The 16,874-nt window shown below is 46.1% G+C and overlaps 1 protein-coding gene across 2 annotated transcripts in view; it reads right to left on the bottom strand.

The window, feature by feature from the left end:
* SPPL3 (signal peptide peptidase like 3) overlaps positions 1-13,869 on the bottom strand; it is a 53,837-nt gene extending 39,968 nt beyond the window's left edge. The window contains exon 1 of one of the 2 annotated variants that reach the window (XM_027881966.1): positions 13,650-13,869. In XM_027881966.1, coding sequence (XP_027737767.1) covers positions 13,650-13,672 — 23 coding nt within the window. In that variant the 5' untranslated portion in view covers positions 13,673-13,869. The remainder of the gene's footprint in view (positions 1-13,649) is intronic. The other variant, XM_027881967.1, reaches the window with a different exon arrangement.
* Positions 13,870-16,874: the final 3,005 nt, after the last annotated feature.

Genomic DNA, 16,874 nt, shown 5'->3' on the forward strand with positions numbered 1-16,874 from the left:
TGTCAGCATGAGATGGCTGTATTCCTTCCCTGCCCATCTTTCTGTGCAGTTCTAACAGTGTCTTAATTAGCAGCATGAATTATTTGCCATGGTAATAGGGAGGTATTCAAAGCACAGAACGATGATTTCCCTGAAAGTTCAAACAAGACACTGGCTGCAGATGCACCTCCCGAGACATGATTAGCAAAAGACAAATAAAATATAAGCATCTCTACCACATCCAAGCCCAGATTATTGCACAAGTGAAATATTTCTTTACAACACCCAATACATGAGCACGGAGATGATCCTCACGGTGAGCTGTGAGAAATGTGAGCAACTCAGCCTGGAAACATCCAAGGAGGTCCCTGTTAGTCCCTAACAATGTTCAGATGATCGTCACAGGCAAGTTGGAGCCAAACAGCAGTGACTGTAGCACTTGATTACAGAGTCCTGATGCCACAGCATAAGCCACCAGTCGAAATTAATTTCTTTCCAAAGGTTAAACCCAGTACACCTTCACGTTCATGGGTTCTCTCCTCTTGGGAAGAGAAGAACCCAGCTCAGTTTAGTAAATTCTCTTACTGCAAAATCAAAAGCAAGTTCTGGTACATTTATATCACCATAAAACAACTGGAAGGAAAATGACTTTAGCGATGAAAATTGCAAATGGCATTACAGAGTTCAGCAGGATTTTTATTACCATTTGGCCTTATGTTCCACATTTGTATCAGAAATGGGTGGGTGGGGTATCTTTAAGTTTAGTAACACTAGATTAAAAAAAAAAAAAAAAAAAGCCTAGTTACAACATGCTAAAAATTTAACTGAGGACCTCCCTCATGATGAAGAAAACATCCACTCAGTGTTGATTTCTAAAAATACCTCAATATATTATATACCCAAGATGCTTTTAGTTACAAACCAGATACCACTCAAAGCAACTTTGGATTCCAAACAAGAGCACTACAAATTTCTATTCGTTGGGCATTTTACAGAGTTACAGTCCTCAGGTGTCCACAACTTTAAGAAACTCTAAATACTGATTTGTTTGATTTTAGAGTGTTGAAAAACTTGCATGGAAAAACTACAGGACATCCCTCCTCTGCTAAGGGACCATCCTTGCTAAGCTCTGTGAATTCACATCATTCCTACACCTATTTTTAAATTATTTCCTTTTGTTCCTCTCTCTGTGCAAATTGCCAGTAACAGAATTAACAGCCACAGAAATGCAGGATAAGTTGGATTTCTTCAGATGATTTGGGCATTATTCAGTGTCTAGAGGGGTCAGGAGATTTTGTTATCTCGCTTCAACAAATTTTGAAATACTATGGCACTGCAGCCATTCCAAATTAATCATACAGACCCTATTAATAGATTGTCATGGAGTCCTAGAATCCTGCTCTTCCAAAGCTTTCCATTTCCTCTGCAGTACCAAGATACAGGATATTCAACAGCAAGTTTCCTAACAGCACTGAAAAATTCCATTACGAAAAGCTCCCCAACAGTTTAACTACAAACAGTGAATTCAAGGCCATTATTAGTAACAAAGGATAACATATTTTCACACTTTACCATAATAAAAATAAACTATATTAGTGATCTCCAGAACTGGAGCAGTAATGTGTGTGAACAAGGTTCCAGACAATTGAGTCTTTAACGTAAGAAAACACAGCCTGTCTTCTAATAATGCAATTCAGCCTCATCCCAGACACTGTCAGTCATCCAAGCCCAGAAAAGGCATTTCTCTGAATAAGGTTGCTCGAGATAAATACTCTCTACAATGAATTGCTCGACTCCACCTTCCTCCTCTTGCTCCTCTTACAACCGCATTCCCCAAGAGTCAGAATCTGCTGCAGATCCAGGGCTAAGAGTCCATCTGAAGTGCAACTGAGCCAAGCCCCATCATCCTGGACATATTTATCATCAACATTCCATCACAGGCAGAATATTAGGGCTGTCATGGAGCCAGCAAGCAGTCAGAAAAGGACAATGACAAAAGAAAACACATTAATTAAGTGGCAGAAAGGGACCACTCTCAGGACGTGCAGGGACACTCCTGTATGTCCTCAGGCCTGCACATTTCTGCCAAGCGCTCCGGCCGTCCCTCAGCCCAGCACACGTTTGTCCCAGCCACGGTGGGCACACGGTGTGTCTGTCTGACACCTGCCAAGGTGTCTGAGCTGTGGGAGCTGCAGTCACTGCTCTGTTTGCTGCAGCAAGAGCTGGCCGAGCTGAGACACCGATAATCCAGAGCGAGAGATGGGACAGGCTGTGACGCCTCTGAGGACCCAATGAACGACCTCACCTTGAACATCTCATTGTAAAGCACTGTAAGACAAATGTGTGTCATCATTCTGGCAGCTTCGCCTGGACAGGAAACCACACACTGTGCTAAACGACTACTTAAATATTTAAGACAATAAATCTTAACAAACCTGGAATCTTACGGGGTGCAGAGAGGAGAGCAACAGACTAAATCAAAAAAATTTAGACTGAATCCGTATCTCCACCTGAAGCAACACAGAAAAATACAGCAGGTTTCCTAACAAGCACACAGAGGAATATCACTACTTGATGCTATATTTGATCTCATCCAGAAGCCAAAACCAGAATTAGCTGATCCTCTCCCAGGTATACAGTTTCACATATACACACAGAGATTATACTGGAGAGTTCATCTTGAGTAGCCTAACCTCCTCTCAGGGTATTACCTAAAAACATCCTGTGTATATTCCTGCTTAACTTCTTTCCCCTGTGGCCAGCTCCACCTTCATCCCCAGGCTCTCACTCTGAGGGCATCCCAAGGTTCTAATCAGAGAGCAAACTGTCCCTGACCACCACAAAGGCTGTGCCCAGTTCTGGACTTGGTCACTGCCAACACACCTACAGCCAGCAGAGACACTGTCCCACTCACCTTGCTGTAACTGTCTGGAGTGCGACACTCGCTGCACTGAAGGACCAACAGAAGGGTTTATTCACATTCTCAAGGTTTCTTTCTGTAAATGACAGAGCTGCTCACGCAGAGGAGAACTCTGACAGCAGAACATGCTGCAAATCCCACCTCCTTGGTAAGTCGCTGTCTCCTCATAAAAGAAACGTAACAACTGAAGCAAGAACAGAGGTTCAGAGTGGGAAAGTGCAAGAGTACTCGTACTAGAACCACACAACTGGTTTATCTGGGAGATACGGGCGTTTTTGGCAGTGAGTGCTACAGAAAAGCTTAATATGCAGGCACCACTAGGAAGAATGAATTAAATGAAATGCTAGAATAGGTCCCAGGAAGACACCCTAGCACAGACCCAGGGCTCTATCTCCCCAGCAACTGGGGATCACCACTTTGCAGCTTACACAGATTCAAAAATGCAGCTGCCCAAACCTATGGATGAACACTCACCTAAGACTTAACATACAAAGACACTCTGGAGCCCTGTCAGGTGTGGAGGACATTGATCTCAGTGCTGCATTGATTCCTAGACAAAACACAGTTTTCCGTCCCAATATAAAAATGTTTTTTCATATTTTGAAGTTTAACTTCCACAGAAATTCCTGTACTTAACTTAAAAATACATAAAATACCTCGATATTCTCTAATAATCTTCTTAAGATACCAGAATGTAGTGAGCTCTGTAATAAAAAAAAAACTTTTCGTTTTTATCACAGAAGGCAGAAAAGAGGATGTTATCTCACCTATATTGACTCTACTGTTGACTTAAAAACCCAAAACAAAACCACACCTCCTACCTCTGACACTTAAGCTGGTATTTATTGATTACATGCATAGAAATTCAAACTCTTTTTAGCAATGCATTCAGAAGTAAGATCAAAAAATAAAACTAACAACTAATAGTTTAATCAAAGCATTTAACCATCAGGCCTTACAATCAACAAGCCAGCACCAAAGTCAAATTGGCCAATATGACCTTGTCATACAGAGAGAGCAGCTCTGAGTGCTATTGATGAGTTGATTCACCCACGCAGCACAGGATTATAAACCCCATCACGACGTGCCTGGGTAGAATTAAACAGTATTCCATAAAAATTCCATAAAAGAACGATTAAACACCATCAGCAGCAACTATGAATCTTCAGTGACAGCGTTGAAAGTGCATTCCTGGATGAGTCAAAGCTATAGAGTAGCCAGTCTGTCTGGCCAGATTTAAGCAGCTTTCATCGTGCCGGGCCCGTATTAAGACAAATTAACGTTGTCAGATGATGGCTGGTGAGATCCTGACAGGAACACGACTGCTCGCAGCGGCACCACGTGAACAGGAGATTCGGCTGGCATGAAAATACAACACAGACCATCAGCACAGGCCCCTTGATTTTGTTACCTCCAACCAAGAGAGGTAAACTCAGACAAAAAAATGTCTTGACAGCAGCAAACGTGGCCACTTCCCCCACAAACGAAGTGCGTGCAGGAGACCCGACTGGCAGGGCCTGATCTCTGCCTGACAACCTGAGTGCAAGGGAAACACAGACCTTTAACACACCTGAGCTTCACCTTAGGGCAGCTGGGGCAGGGCCAGGAGCAAAAAACGGGCAGCAGAACACACGGATGGTGTTTGCAACAAACTCCTGCCCAAAGAGCTAAAAAGCTTTGTGACAACAACAAGAAGCAGGAACATTCTTTAGAGAGGGCGCTTTGGGAATTTTAAGAAACTTTTTCCAGTGAAGCCCCCTGCAGAGAAGTATTTCTGGTTTATGATAGACTCTTTTCATCTTTTGATTTAGCTTTAAGGTAGCTCATTTTTATGTTCCATCTGCAAAAACAAAAAAAAATAAAGGTAGCGAGCTGGAAAACTAACATTGGGGTTCTTCTAAGGCACTTAAGTATGATAAAGAGGTTCTTTCTGTTCTGTACCATCTGTAAATGCTTACAGCTGCATCTGCTGTAGAAGCAGTCAAGTTAGCAGAAAATTAAAAAAAAAAAAAAAAAGCCTAGCTCTTTGCTATTTAGCTTTAAAGTTTCCTTTTTCATGAGGAATAAAAAAGCACTCTTTAAACTATTTTCAACATAAAGCTTAATTAGATTCTACTCTTCATCTTCAAAACCCTGCAGAGATCATAATGTTCCCCATGAGAGCTCTTAGCCCTTTGTGGTAACTTCTTGGAGCAGCTATTCCAGTGAAGGTACAGGATCAGCCACCTCAAGGAGAGTTCAGAGAGCAGATAATCTTTCCTCCACCACACACACAATCAATCTGAACTTCTAAAAAGGACCAGAATGACCTTGTGCCATCAAACCTAGAAAGCAAGACACAGACACACCTCACCTGACCAGCGTGCAGTGCAGGCTACAGAATCCATATCATCCAGCTCTGTTTGCTCCCTTTGCCTCCTGCTGTTTCACCAACCTCACCTTTAGCTAACACTCACCTGGGAAAGGGACTTCCCAGTGACTAAATAAGTCAGAGTCAAGCTACACCTATTTTATCTTGCCAAATGGGTCTGACACAGATGATGGTGAAATAAATCACAACTGTAACCCTGAAAGTAGTACATTTACACCAGTAAAAACATTCCTTTGTAGAAGAACTTTATCACTGGGCTTTGGTCTCGTACATCTGACGGATCTGTACCGACACCTGGCTGATCCTAATTACAATGATTATCCAGAATTCACTGTTGAATTCCTACCCACTACAATTTAAATCAAGTTTTAAACCTATCCAACAGAAGAAGGGATGTCAGATGGATGGCCAGGAGCCACAGACACCAGAAGTAACACCGAGCAGAGCTGTAACTCAGCTGTTGGGTTCACCTCTGTCCTGCAGAGCTCAAACATTTTGTAATTCTGGTTCTTGTCCAAGCTGTGTATCACACATGGAGTAAGCTGAACTCACTATTTCAAGTGATGACTGAAATTAAGATAAATCCTGTAGATACACACTTGCTACTCACTTAACCCATGCAGAGAACCCTCTCCAAAACTGTCTGTGCATCACTGCTGTACAGAAAGGTGCACCAATCAACACGCTGAGATCACTCGATTTTTTTGTACCACCTGAACCCACAGTGCTCCATGAATCCATGTTTGCAGAGGTTTTCTCTACGTGCAGTACTACTGACATGAGAAAACGCTGTAAGCAGAGTCCCCAGACTTCTGTGATCCAGTGAAACACTCCCAGTTCTGAACATTTTTATTGATCTCTGAAAACTTCTGAAAACCTTCAAATATACTTAAAATTATGTATCATTGCAAATTTACTCGAAGTTATCTTCTGTCTAGTTATGTGATGAACAAAAGGACTTTTTAGAGACACTTCTGTCCAAACCCAGCAGAGTTCACAGGAAGGAAGCAGCGAATGAGACCAAGTGGTCAGCCCAGAAGCACAGTCTGGGTAGAACTGAGGACTGGAGGGTGCTGGGCTTTAAAAGCCGGGAGTTGATGTTGCACAGAGCTCTGTTTTTTCTTTTAGCAGATGAACTGAAGATTAATCTAGATCTGAGCCTACTCCTGCAGGTGAGCTTGCCAGCTCATGTCTAAAGTTAAAGATTGTGTGTGTGAACAGAGGGTGGAACTCCCTGTGTCCCCTCCTGCTTCCCCCACGCAACCTCTGCTGTGGAGGCTCCTGGAGGAACCAGGCTGTGACACAAAAAAGGAAGGGAATCATTTCACACCTTCAGCTACAGCCCCACTGCACGGGAAAAGACTCTCCTGGGTCAGCAGTCTAGGAACCAACCAGCTGCAGGAAGTAAAGGGAGAGCAGCCAGACCCGAGAGACACAGAAGGAAGGAGAGAAGAAATGAGAGTCAAACTGTGTCATTTTCCTTTCAGATGCCACAGGACAGAGAAAACGCTGCCATGTATAAACTGGGAGATGAGATTTTATCTCTCCAGCTTCTACATGGGCAACCTCAGTAATAAGGGAGGCATCTTAAACACAACATTGTGCACTAGAGAGTAATTGTCTTACTGCATTCTCCTCTACTTCAGGACAATGGTTGGGATGATTTTAAAGAACCTCCTTTCTGACATTCTGAAAGAAAAAAAACCAATCACTTAATCCTTGCACCCAACACGAGTGAGTGCAAGGACAGTCTCATTTCATGGATTTATTATTCTGAATCCTTGTTGCTGTAAGATATTAACAATGTTCTGGTTTAATTGGTTAGTTATCAGTTACACAGTATCCTTCCAAAAATCCAGAACATTCTTTCTGACTACCCTGTCTATACGATACCACTTAATGTGACACACAGATATGGAGGCTCTCCAAGGGAATCTGGGACCTGAGGCTCAGATCCGGCCCTGAAAAGAAATATTCGCCAGAGTCTAATACTGGAGATGACAGCACCACAGCCACACAATTAATGAGCTCTGGGACAATGTCATTATGGGGGATCCGGTGGACAGAGAGACACTTAATGCATCCTGAGAGCTGAGCTTCTGTTGGGATGGAAAAGAGGGGAGAACCCTGGTCTGGCAGAGCCGAGTATTTCAGGCACAGACACCAAAAGATGCAGAAGGAGAGATCATCACCGTTAGCATCCTTGGAAGAATTAAGAGAGAAGGGGGATCAGCAAGTGTTGCAATGACACGTGTGCTCCATTAATCTTATTAAATCATCACCTTTCACAGTGGGGCTGATTGCCTGGATCCTGCCCAGCTCACACACCAGCTTGTGCTTCACTCAACCCCCATCACCGGCTGAACTTTCAAATTAGAATTCTAATCAGCGACACTAAAGCAATGTAGCATCAAAAAGAAAATGGGCACAATTATTTTTTACTACCAATTTCAGCCTTGGTTCTTCCTGTAAACTTTACTCATATGTCACCAGAACTAAATCACACGGTTTGAGTAAATGACTTTTGTCAATTATTTGCTTTTAGAGTGTATTACAGCGCTCAGAGTCATCATAAAATGTCAGAGGGCAATAAAGACAGTGGCACCTATGCCACAAGTGTTGACACATCACACTATTCAAATAATGAAATAAAATAGCTGAGATACTAAAAAAGACCAGAGTCTGTTCTGCTCTTCTTTCAAATTTTAAGAAATCAAAATCACTGCATTTTAGAAAGCATGACACATATTTCAAAGTACTTCTTGTAGGAAGGTTTCATAAATACCCTTTTTTGGCATTGTGCTTCAGTGACAAATGATTATTGACAGAGCTTTCAACAACTGAATCTAGAGTCAAAAACTGTGGTATTCACCCAAACACAACTTATCTCAGAAGAACTTCATATCTTTAATTAATTTGTCTGGTGGTCCCCACACAACTCCTCAAATTCCAACAGCATCAGGTTGTTTAACTCATACCAAAATCCCAAAGTGCACAAAATAGCCATTCCTTTATTGGATCTTACCCTCCAGGAGGAGGAGATGCTCTCAGGTCCATCAAACCTCACACAAACCACAAGAACAATGGCAGATGCACACACCTAACAGCTCAATTACCTGTGACACAGGAAATCACACACAGATCATCTTCTGCTTGTGTAAACTCAACCTTCCCTCTCTAGAAAAGCAGCCTGAACTCGCCCCACAGAATACACAGACTCAGCGACCCCTCAGGCTCCCACAGCTTTTATGGAGGCAGGAAGTGGAGTCCAGGTCCCTGCCAATCCCAGGCACAAGGGGATCGGCCCAGCAAATATTTACAGTGTCCTATATGAAGTAAAACAGATTAAAATGGACACACAAAGCTCACCCTCTGAATAACACATAGTTTGGTGATGAGAACACTCCCCTGGAAGGTGAGAGATGCAAGGCCGGAAACCCCGGGGGATGGAACTGATCTCCTACATCCTGGCCAAGTGCTCCAATCACCGGGTAAAAAACAAGGAACCATTAACTTCTGCTGCCACAATACCCTGAAAAGGCTGAAGGCACAACTGACACAAATCTTAATTAAAACAGGTACTGCACACGAGCACCAAGAGAACGCTGATTTATGATCTTCACTCTAACATTTCTCGTAAAGAATTATTAATGTATAGTAAATACAGGCTTTGCACTGAAGAGAAATTTTTTTTTTCCTTCTGCTAATCAGAGTCATTACACACATGTACATTCAAGTAACTGTAAACTCCAGCTAATCCCATGCTCTTTGCTTTATTTGTCTTCCAGCCCAGCGCTGTAGACAGTGCCCCGTCTGCACGATACACAGCCTGAGATAGCAAAGGCTCCAGGGAGGATAACAAACAACTCGAGTGAGACCAGTACTGAAAGACAAACATGAACCACAAACGTGATACTCGCAAATTTACCGAGGTTTAAGTCACTTTTCTGATGCCAGACACTCACACACATTCATACAATGACATCCTTGTTCTCAGGAGGCTCCTAACAATCGTTAAAATGGAATGTGGCCGTAATTTTGGTTCCTGAAAAATGGGAGATTAAAGGCCAAACTCCATGTTTGTACGCCAAGATTTCATGACCGATTTTTGACAGCAGCACAACAGAATCTCATCTATGGGCTTTGCAATCTGTTGCCTATGAAGTGCAGTATTTTCAAAGCCAGGTGAACGATTTGTTTTCTGTCGTAAACTGCCTCCCATCCTCAAAACACCCTCATTAGTCAGTAAAGGGGGCCCAACCTAAACTGAACAAACAAGTAAAAAGTCTTGAATGCAAAAAATTATTTTACTAGTGCTTGACAAGTTCTGGCAACAAGCTGTAGCTCCTCTTACTCCCTGCCCTCCCACATACACATCTAATCCAGCCAACTAAGACTTAAAAGCACCACCTCAGTCTTCTGGAAGAGACTGCATTTTAATTCATGGCAGCAGCATGTTAAATGCCTAATTGCAATGAAAGCAAATTCTCAGACCTCTGAATCCAGCAAGACTTCTAACAGCAACTGATTTGAATCCTCCCAGGAGCAAAGACAGCATTGTACATTTACATTTATTCCAAAACCCAGTAGCTTTATTGATTACTATGACACATCATTAGATTTAATTTCCACGCCCTTTGCATTACGTAGAGAAGCTTCTAAATATATCACCACTTCACTCATGAAACATTTGATGGCTAATACAAGAATTATTGCACTGATTATAACATTTAAGAGGGAGTTCAGTTGTTTTTATGATCAGTGACTCAATCCAGTGCCTTTCTTTTTTCTTCTTAGCTCACCCTCCTAGTCTGTCTCCTCATCATCACCCTGACAGGACACGCACACACTGCAATCCATATTGCTCTCAGGCAACCCTCTGGGAAAGGAAATATTAAAAACCCATTCAGGTTTGGTGTAGAAATCTCCTTCTCCTTCCCTCTTCACAAATGAAGGAAGCTGTGAAAAATCTTTTGTGCATTCAAAGGGCGAAAAAGGAACAAAGCAATCTCTATTGCCAGACTGGGCAACAGTAAAAAGGGAGGGGGTGTTACATCAGGCCTTGAAAAACACTGAACACCTACTAACTGAAGATAAACAAGATATGAACACTGCTGTGCCCTCTCAACAGGCTCCAGCACAAAAATTTCACCACCAAGTGCTAGAAATTGAGGCAAGACCAAGTATTTCACAAAGTAACGATCCAGGTCCTGCTGCTCATCTGCTGTAATACTTCCAACAGCTCGCTGCCTGAAGATAAATGTCTTTGTATTTATTAATCTCTTACACACATAAGCATTCGTGGGTGACAGGCAAACAGCTCTTCCCGTATTTATTCCCTCCTCTGCTGCTGCAGGAACTTTTGTCGCTACCCAGTCCCATTTCCTTGCTGGAATACAGACAGGAAGCGAGGGGAAAATGGGTACTCCACAACCTCTTTCCTCTCACAATCCATCCCACTGGTAGGAAATTAATTTCAGCTCCTATTTAAGGTAGAAACAACTTTCTGATGCAGCAGGGGTTGTGGACTTGAGTAACAGCAGGATCAGACACAGCTCTCCCTTCCTTCCATTACTGCAGGAACTCGACAAAGAAACTTTCTCTACTCGCTACTGACAAGCAATCTTTAAAAAAAAAGTGCATATCCTTTGAAAGAGCATTTCCACCTGGCACTTATCCCACATTTCACATTAAAATTAGTTTTTCCAGGATGACAGTATTCATTTTCTCCAGCAAAATTCTCAGTAGAGACTCCTTTCAAGGATAACACACCTCTATCTGAAATACTGGCTCAGCAAGACTATTTAAGACATTAAAAAAGAGCTAAATAAAATTACATATGGTTAGAGGTGTGGGCATTACTGAAGAAAAAGAGAAGTTGTTGGAAGAAGTAGCTTACAAGAACAGTGACAAAACACAATTCCTGTATTTAAAACTATGAAAGAGATGGCAAAAAGTGTAAGTCTCCTTCTTAAAATATCTTAATGAAAGAAAGTAATTGCAATCAGTCCCACTTGGTAATTAAAAGAAAAATATAACCCTACCTTAAAATCTCAGATTTATATTTGACTGGACAATAAATACAGAAGAATGTGAATTAGTTCTCATTTCTTCCAAACAACATAATTAACGAGATGTCAGTCAGTGAGAAAAGCCCTGTTTTGTTTGTTTGCCAATGTCCAGTAATTACAGCTGGCAAGTCCATTTTTCCAAGGTATTTCTAACACAACTGAGACAATTTTTTAAAATCGGTCAAACCCACAATAAACCTTTATCGTCTTATGAAGCTCCAGTGATTCAACAACACATGCTGAGAGTTATGCACAAAAAGGAGCAATCAAGCCTTACATGCCTGGACAAAAGGGAAGCGCTACTGTGGCCAGGAACCGGTTCACATCCACGCAAAGACAGGGGTGTGAAAGGATTTTTCTTCACGCCAAATTCTGTCCTTTCAGGCGTGAAATGAGGTGTGTGCCCAGCAGCTGGACACTGCACCAGGAACACACCTGTGCTTGGAAAGCCACCTCTGGCACACAGGCAGGATGGAACAGGCCCACTTCCAAACTGGACACCTGCTCAGTGCCGGGCACAGCTCTGCTGCACAGCTCTCCTCAGGTCACAAAACGCACATTTTTCCTAAAAGCACTAAAGCACCGGCCAATTTTCTGCGGAGCTGCATTACCGTAATTAAAAATAAACTACGGCAAGATCGTTGCTCCAAGTGTAAGTAATGAAACATCCACAGGGAAGAGAGCAGCACTCCTGAGTCTGGAACTGGATTTTTGCTGTGTCCAGAGCTCCCCATGCAAAGTGACAGAAACCTCAAATGCATGAGGACATCAGTGAATAGGGACACAAAATTACAGTGGTTTGAGCCTCACGTCCTCCTTCTGTTACAACCTCAGTACTGTAAGAAAGAACTTCCACGCTTGAGACCCATCTGGGAAACAGGGAAGAACAACTTAAATCCCAACTTCATTCCCCTAAAATATGCAACCTAAAGAAGAGTAAATCCTCCCCACAGCCTCTGTCAAAACCCTTCCCTTTAGACTATTACCATGGCAAAGACTCTCATTCAGAAAAGCAAAGGAGTTCACGATCAAAATAACATACAACTGACACTTCCTTCCATTGACTTCTTTAAAGAAAGATGACAAATCCCAGGGTAGTTATGAATTTTTAATTTCACTCTGCAATCAAAACACACTAAGACAACAGTCCACTAAACACATTTAATTGAACTTCATCAAACTGCCTAAATCTGTACCCACATATATTTACCAGAACAACACGTAGTCAATCCTGTACGTCAGAAGAGTTGTCTTTTTGCTGCTGTTTTAAAGCAGAGCACACCATTGCCTGAACTGGGCTTGTGACACAAAATAACAACATCTAAAAGGTAGAAGATCAATGTAAATATTGGTTCTTGACAGAGAAGTGACAGAAGAGGGAAGAAGGGGGTTACCAAAGTCTCAACATGTGGCAGAAGAGAAATCCCCACTGGGTTCCAAGTTTTGAAAAAGTAATGGGAAAGATTTCCAGGACCATTCAGATAGGAGTACTCCTTCTCCACGTACAGCACACACCAAGGTCAAAAGCTGAGTTTTAACTCCTTTTTTTCCCAACAAATCTAAGAAACAACTCTGGATGATATCACCAGATTTAAAATGCAGGGAGAGTATCACAAATTGCTGCAGTGGTCAGGTCAATAGAGCTGATACGCAGGTAAATTATTTGAGATATTTTGGTCGTTATCCATGACAGCACAAAAAAACCAGAATTATCCGAAGAAGCTGCACCCCGTCTCTCTGATCCAGTACCAGCTAGGCCCGAGACAGTGTCAGGACACCGAAAAAAAATGCCCTCTCATTTGCTACACTTCATGTCTTCCCACAGGAACTGGTCTCTTCCTCCTCGTTCTATTTCCTGTACACAGCCCGAGCCCATTGTCACCAGGTGCAAACACACACACACCGACTCACCAGCCTGCGCTGGCCCCGCTCTCGCCGCGGGCAGAGGTGACCTGCAGCTTCTCAGCCTCACCGAGGTGCTGCCCCTGCCCGGGCCCGGCGGATCGCAGAGCTCGGCTCGCACGGAGCCCCCCGGGACGGCGGGTGTCAGACCCACCGGGGCTCCAGCGCTCCCGTCCCGCTGCCGGCGGGGGGATCCGCGCAGCGCGGCCGCCCCGTCCCTCCTCCCTCGCCCCTAATCCCTCCTCCTCCGCCGCGCCGAGCCCTCAGCCCCTCCGCCACCGGGTGCTCCACGCCCGGCCCCCCCGAGCCCCCGCCGCCGGCGCCCCCCGCCCCGCCCGGGACCCCCTCCCCGCCCGGCCCCGCTCGGCCCGGCCCGGCCCCGCCGCGGCCTCGGCCCCGCGCTCACCAGGAGTAGGTCTGCTCCGCCATGGCTGCGGCCGGCGCTGGGCTCTGCGGGGCGGCCGGGCCGGGGCTCCTCCTCCGCCTCCTCCTCCGCCTCCTCCTCGCGGGCTCCCGGGGCTCAGTGGCGGCCCCGCTGCGGCTCCCGGCCCAACATGGCGGCGGCTGTGAGGAGGGAGGGGAGCCGAGGGGGGGTCCCCGCGCGGGTGGGGAGGGCGATGGTGGCGGCGGGGCGGGCGGGGGCTCAGCAGCCGCGACGCGGGGCCGCGCTGGGGCGCCGGCGGGGCCTCATGGCCGGCGGGGCGGCGGCGGCGGCGGCGGCGGCGTCGCGGGGCGGGGCGGGAGGCGGCGGCACCGGCGGCCGGGCCAGGCCGCGCCGCGTGCCCGGGCTCGCGCACGGCGGGGGCGGGGCCGCGCCGGAGTGGGAGGGGCCGCGGGGGGGCGGGGCCCGGACGGCGCGAGGGGAGTCACGTGCCCACAACAGCCTCACGTGCCGCCGCGGGCCGCGCGCAGGCGCCGTGGGACGGGACGGCGGAGCGGAGGGAGGCGGGGGGAAGGGGGGGGGGCGTTGGTTGGCGGGCCCGCCCGCACCGCTGTTCGTGGGGAGCCCCGCGGGCGGGCGGGTTCGCCGCGGGCTCCGGGACCCGCAGGGTCACCGGGTGGGAGCGACGGAGCTGCTCCGGCACGAAGGCAGCGCGGAAGGAGGGTGGGTTTTGAGGCTGGGGGCTTCCCCGGGCTTGCGGCGGGGAGCCGCGATGCTCGAGGTGACCCCCGAGCCGGCGTCTCCTTTCCCGCAGCGGGCACCGGAGAAGCCGCTCCCCGCGACCCCCCGGGCAGTCCCCGGGGCTGGCGGGGCTCTCTCGGCTCCGTCCCGGTGGCCGGCGGTGACCCCGCTCCGCTCGGGGCCCCGGGACCCCCCGGGCTCCTCCCGCCGTTCTGGCTGGGGCCGAGTCCCGCACCCCCCACGAGCCCGTGACCTCCCCAGGAGTTCGGGGGGTTCCTCTGAGGGAGGGGTGGGTGGTAAATGCACCGTTCAGGTAAGGTAGTTCACACACGCCGGTGGTTTAATTTATTCAATACAGAGGTGTTTCTGGAGACTGCCGTGGTTTTGAATTTGTGATCTTGGAAACCAAGCAAAATCAGTAGGATCAGATGCTCGAAGTGGGTTTTTAAGGAAGGAAAATAACGTTCCATGCGCTTTGACCAAATAAAAATATACGTGCTCTGTGTTATCACCAGCCCTGTATCAAACCTGCACAATCCCAGGCAGAGGAACTGCTGCATTTATACTGATCTTGTCTCTCCCGTCCCTGATTTCTGCTGCCAGCCCCTCGGTCCTTCCATGTCTCTCCCAGTGCAGAAGTGGTGTGTTCTGCTCCCACCTCCCGGGAATTTGTCCAAGTGGGGCTTTGTGGAGTTTGGATCCGTTGTCCCAGTCCAGCTGTGCATTCCCATTCATTGTTCCTTCCAGCGTGGGAGGGACAAGAGCCAGTTTGAACATACAGTTGGACATGACGTAACTGCATGGCATAAAAATAGAAGAACAATGCCTGGGTCTGGTAAAAATAGGCATTTGTTTAAAAAAAAAAAAAAAAAGAAAAAGGACAGAGAAATTCTATGCTTTAAGAGAATTTTCCTACAATCTTCAAAAAATTAATGGGACATTGGGACATTCTCACTGCACCTGCAGGGATGCTGGATGCAATTTGGAGCCCACTCTAGTTTATTTCTATTAGTGGATTGAATAAATTAATTCTGTTCTGTCCATCTCATTTATTCTCTTAAATGGAAAAATCTTAGCAGGGTGTGCAGTCATGCCAGAGGATTGAGAATAAGGAGGATCTCATTTCACCTCTGTTCTGTCAGCAGCCACTGTGCAGTCCTGGGTGGATCACTTCATCCTTGCTAGCTCAGCTCCTGCATCATTACAGAGGAAACTGCAACACGTTGCAGCCACCTGAAGTTTTGGGATGCAGCAGCAGGACGATGCTGCACATGCAACACAGGTTTTCTTGGTCTTGCTGGAGGTGATGCCTGGGATTCTTCTATTCCAGATAAACACTGCTGGACTCCCAGGGCTTCTGCCCCTGCATTTTGTGCTTTGACAGCAAGGGATTTGGGCTGTGTCACCTCAGCATCCAAATCCTCTGATTTTCGCGGCCCTTTGGCCTTGTGGACAAGGCTGACCTTAGCGCTCCTGACACAGTCAGCACTTCACCCACTCACTGACATCTGTTTGAGAATCGGATTTATCGGCTGGGAGATGGAAACACTCCAAGGACTGTGACTGGCCAGCTCACAGGCTCCCTGATGGGGTCAGTCCTGGCAGCTGGGTGTGCTGGGAGGACGGGAGGGTGAGGACTGCTGACATTCCCTCTCATCCAGCTCAGGCTGGACTACCTTGAAAAACTTCCTCCCATATTTGATCTTTGCCCCTCGTCTTACACCCCACACAGTCCCCGTGCCCAGCTCAGTGGACACAGAGATGAGGTGCAAGGAGGGAGGAGGAGCCGTGCTCAGAACCTGGAGCTCTGGGTACACAGACAGGCAGCCCGTTCTGGAGGAAATTCTGCAGTTCCCACATTCACACAGAAGGTAAAAGATACTCGGGCACTGGGTAGGACTTGCACAACACAGAACTTCCCTGCTTTTGTTCTCCCTCAGCACAGCAGAAAAATCGACAGGAACACTTCGATAACGACCAAATAATTTGAAATCCTCACTGCTGTGGTGCAAACCCAAGTGCCTGGAATGTCTGTGCTACCCTTTTCATGGATTATAACACAGTAAATGTATGAGGAAAAAAAGAACCTCTCTGTCCTTTTAAATCACTGCAGGGAAAGATAAATCAGGGCTTCAGCCTTGTCTTGGCACTAAAGAGCCCTTCTTAATTCTTTTTTCCCTGAGAATTGGATGTTAAACTGATATTGGTATCTATGAAACAATATCCCTGCTTTGTGTCCTTATTGAAGTAGCTTCCAGTTCCTCAGTCTTGCAAAATTTCCAGCACATTAATTTGGCACAAATGATTTATAGCTGATGAGCAATTAAAGTACAATTTCTTTCAGCATCTCAGGCTTTGTGACTAGACTACTAAATGACTTCTCAAGCTTGCTTTATCGTTACAGGATAGCAGTGGGATGAATTCACAGGAGAAATTTATTCCTCCTTGCAGACCCAGCATCTGCTCTTACTGCAAATTGGAGCACTGCTTGCATTCCCCAGATAATTT

This window comes from Empidonax traillii, unplaced genomic scaffold (genome assembly GCF_003031625.1).
Source record: "Empidonax traillii isolate 1590-97213 ecotype Southwest subspecies unplaced genomic scaffold, ASM303162v1 scaffold99:size1466351, whole genome shotgun sequence".
Classification (NCBI taxonomy): domain Eukaryota; kingdom Metazoa; phylum Chordata; class Aves; order Passeriformes; family Tyrannidae; genus Empidonax; species Empidonax traillii.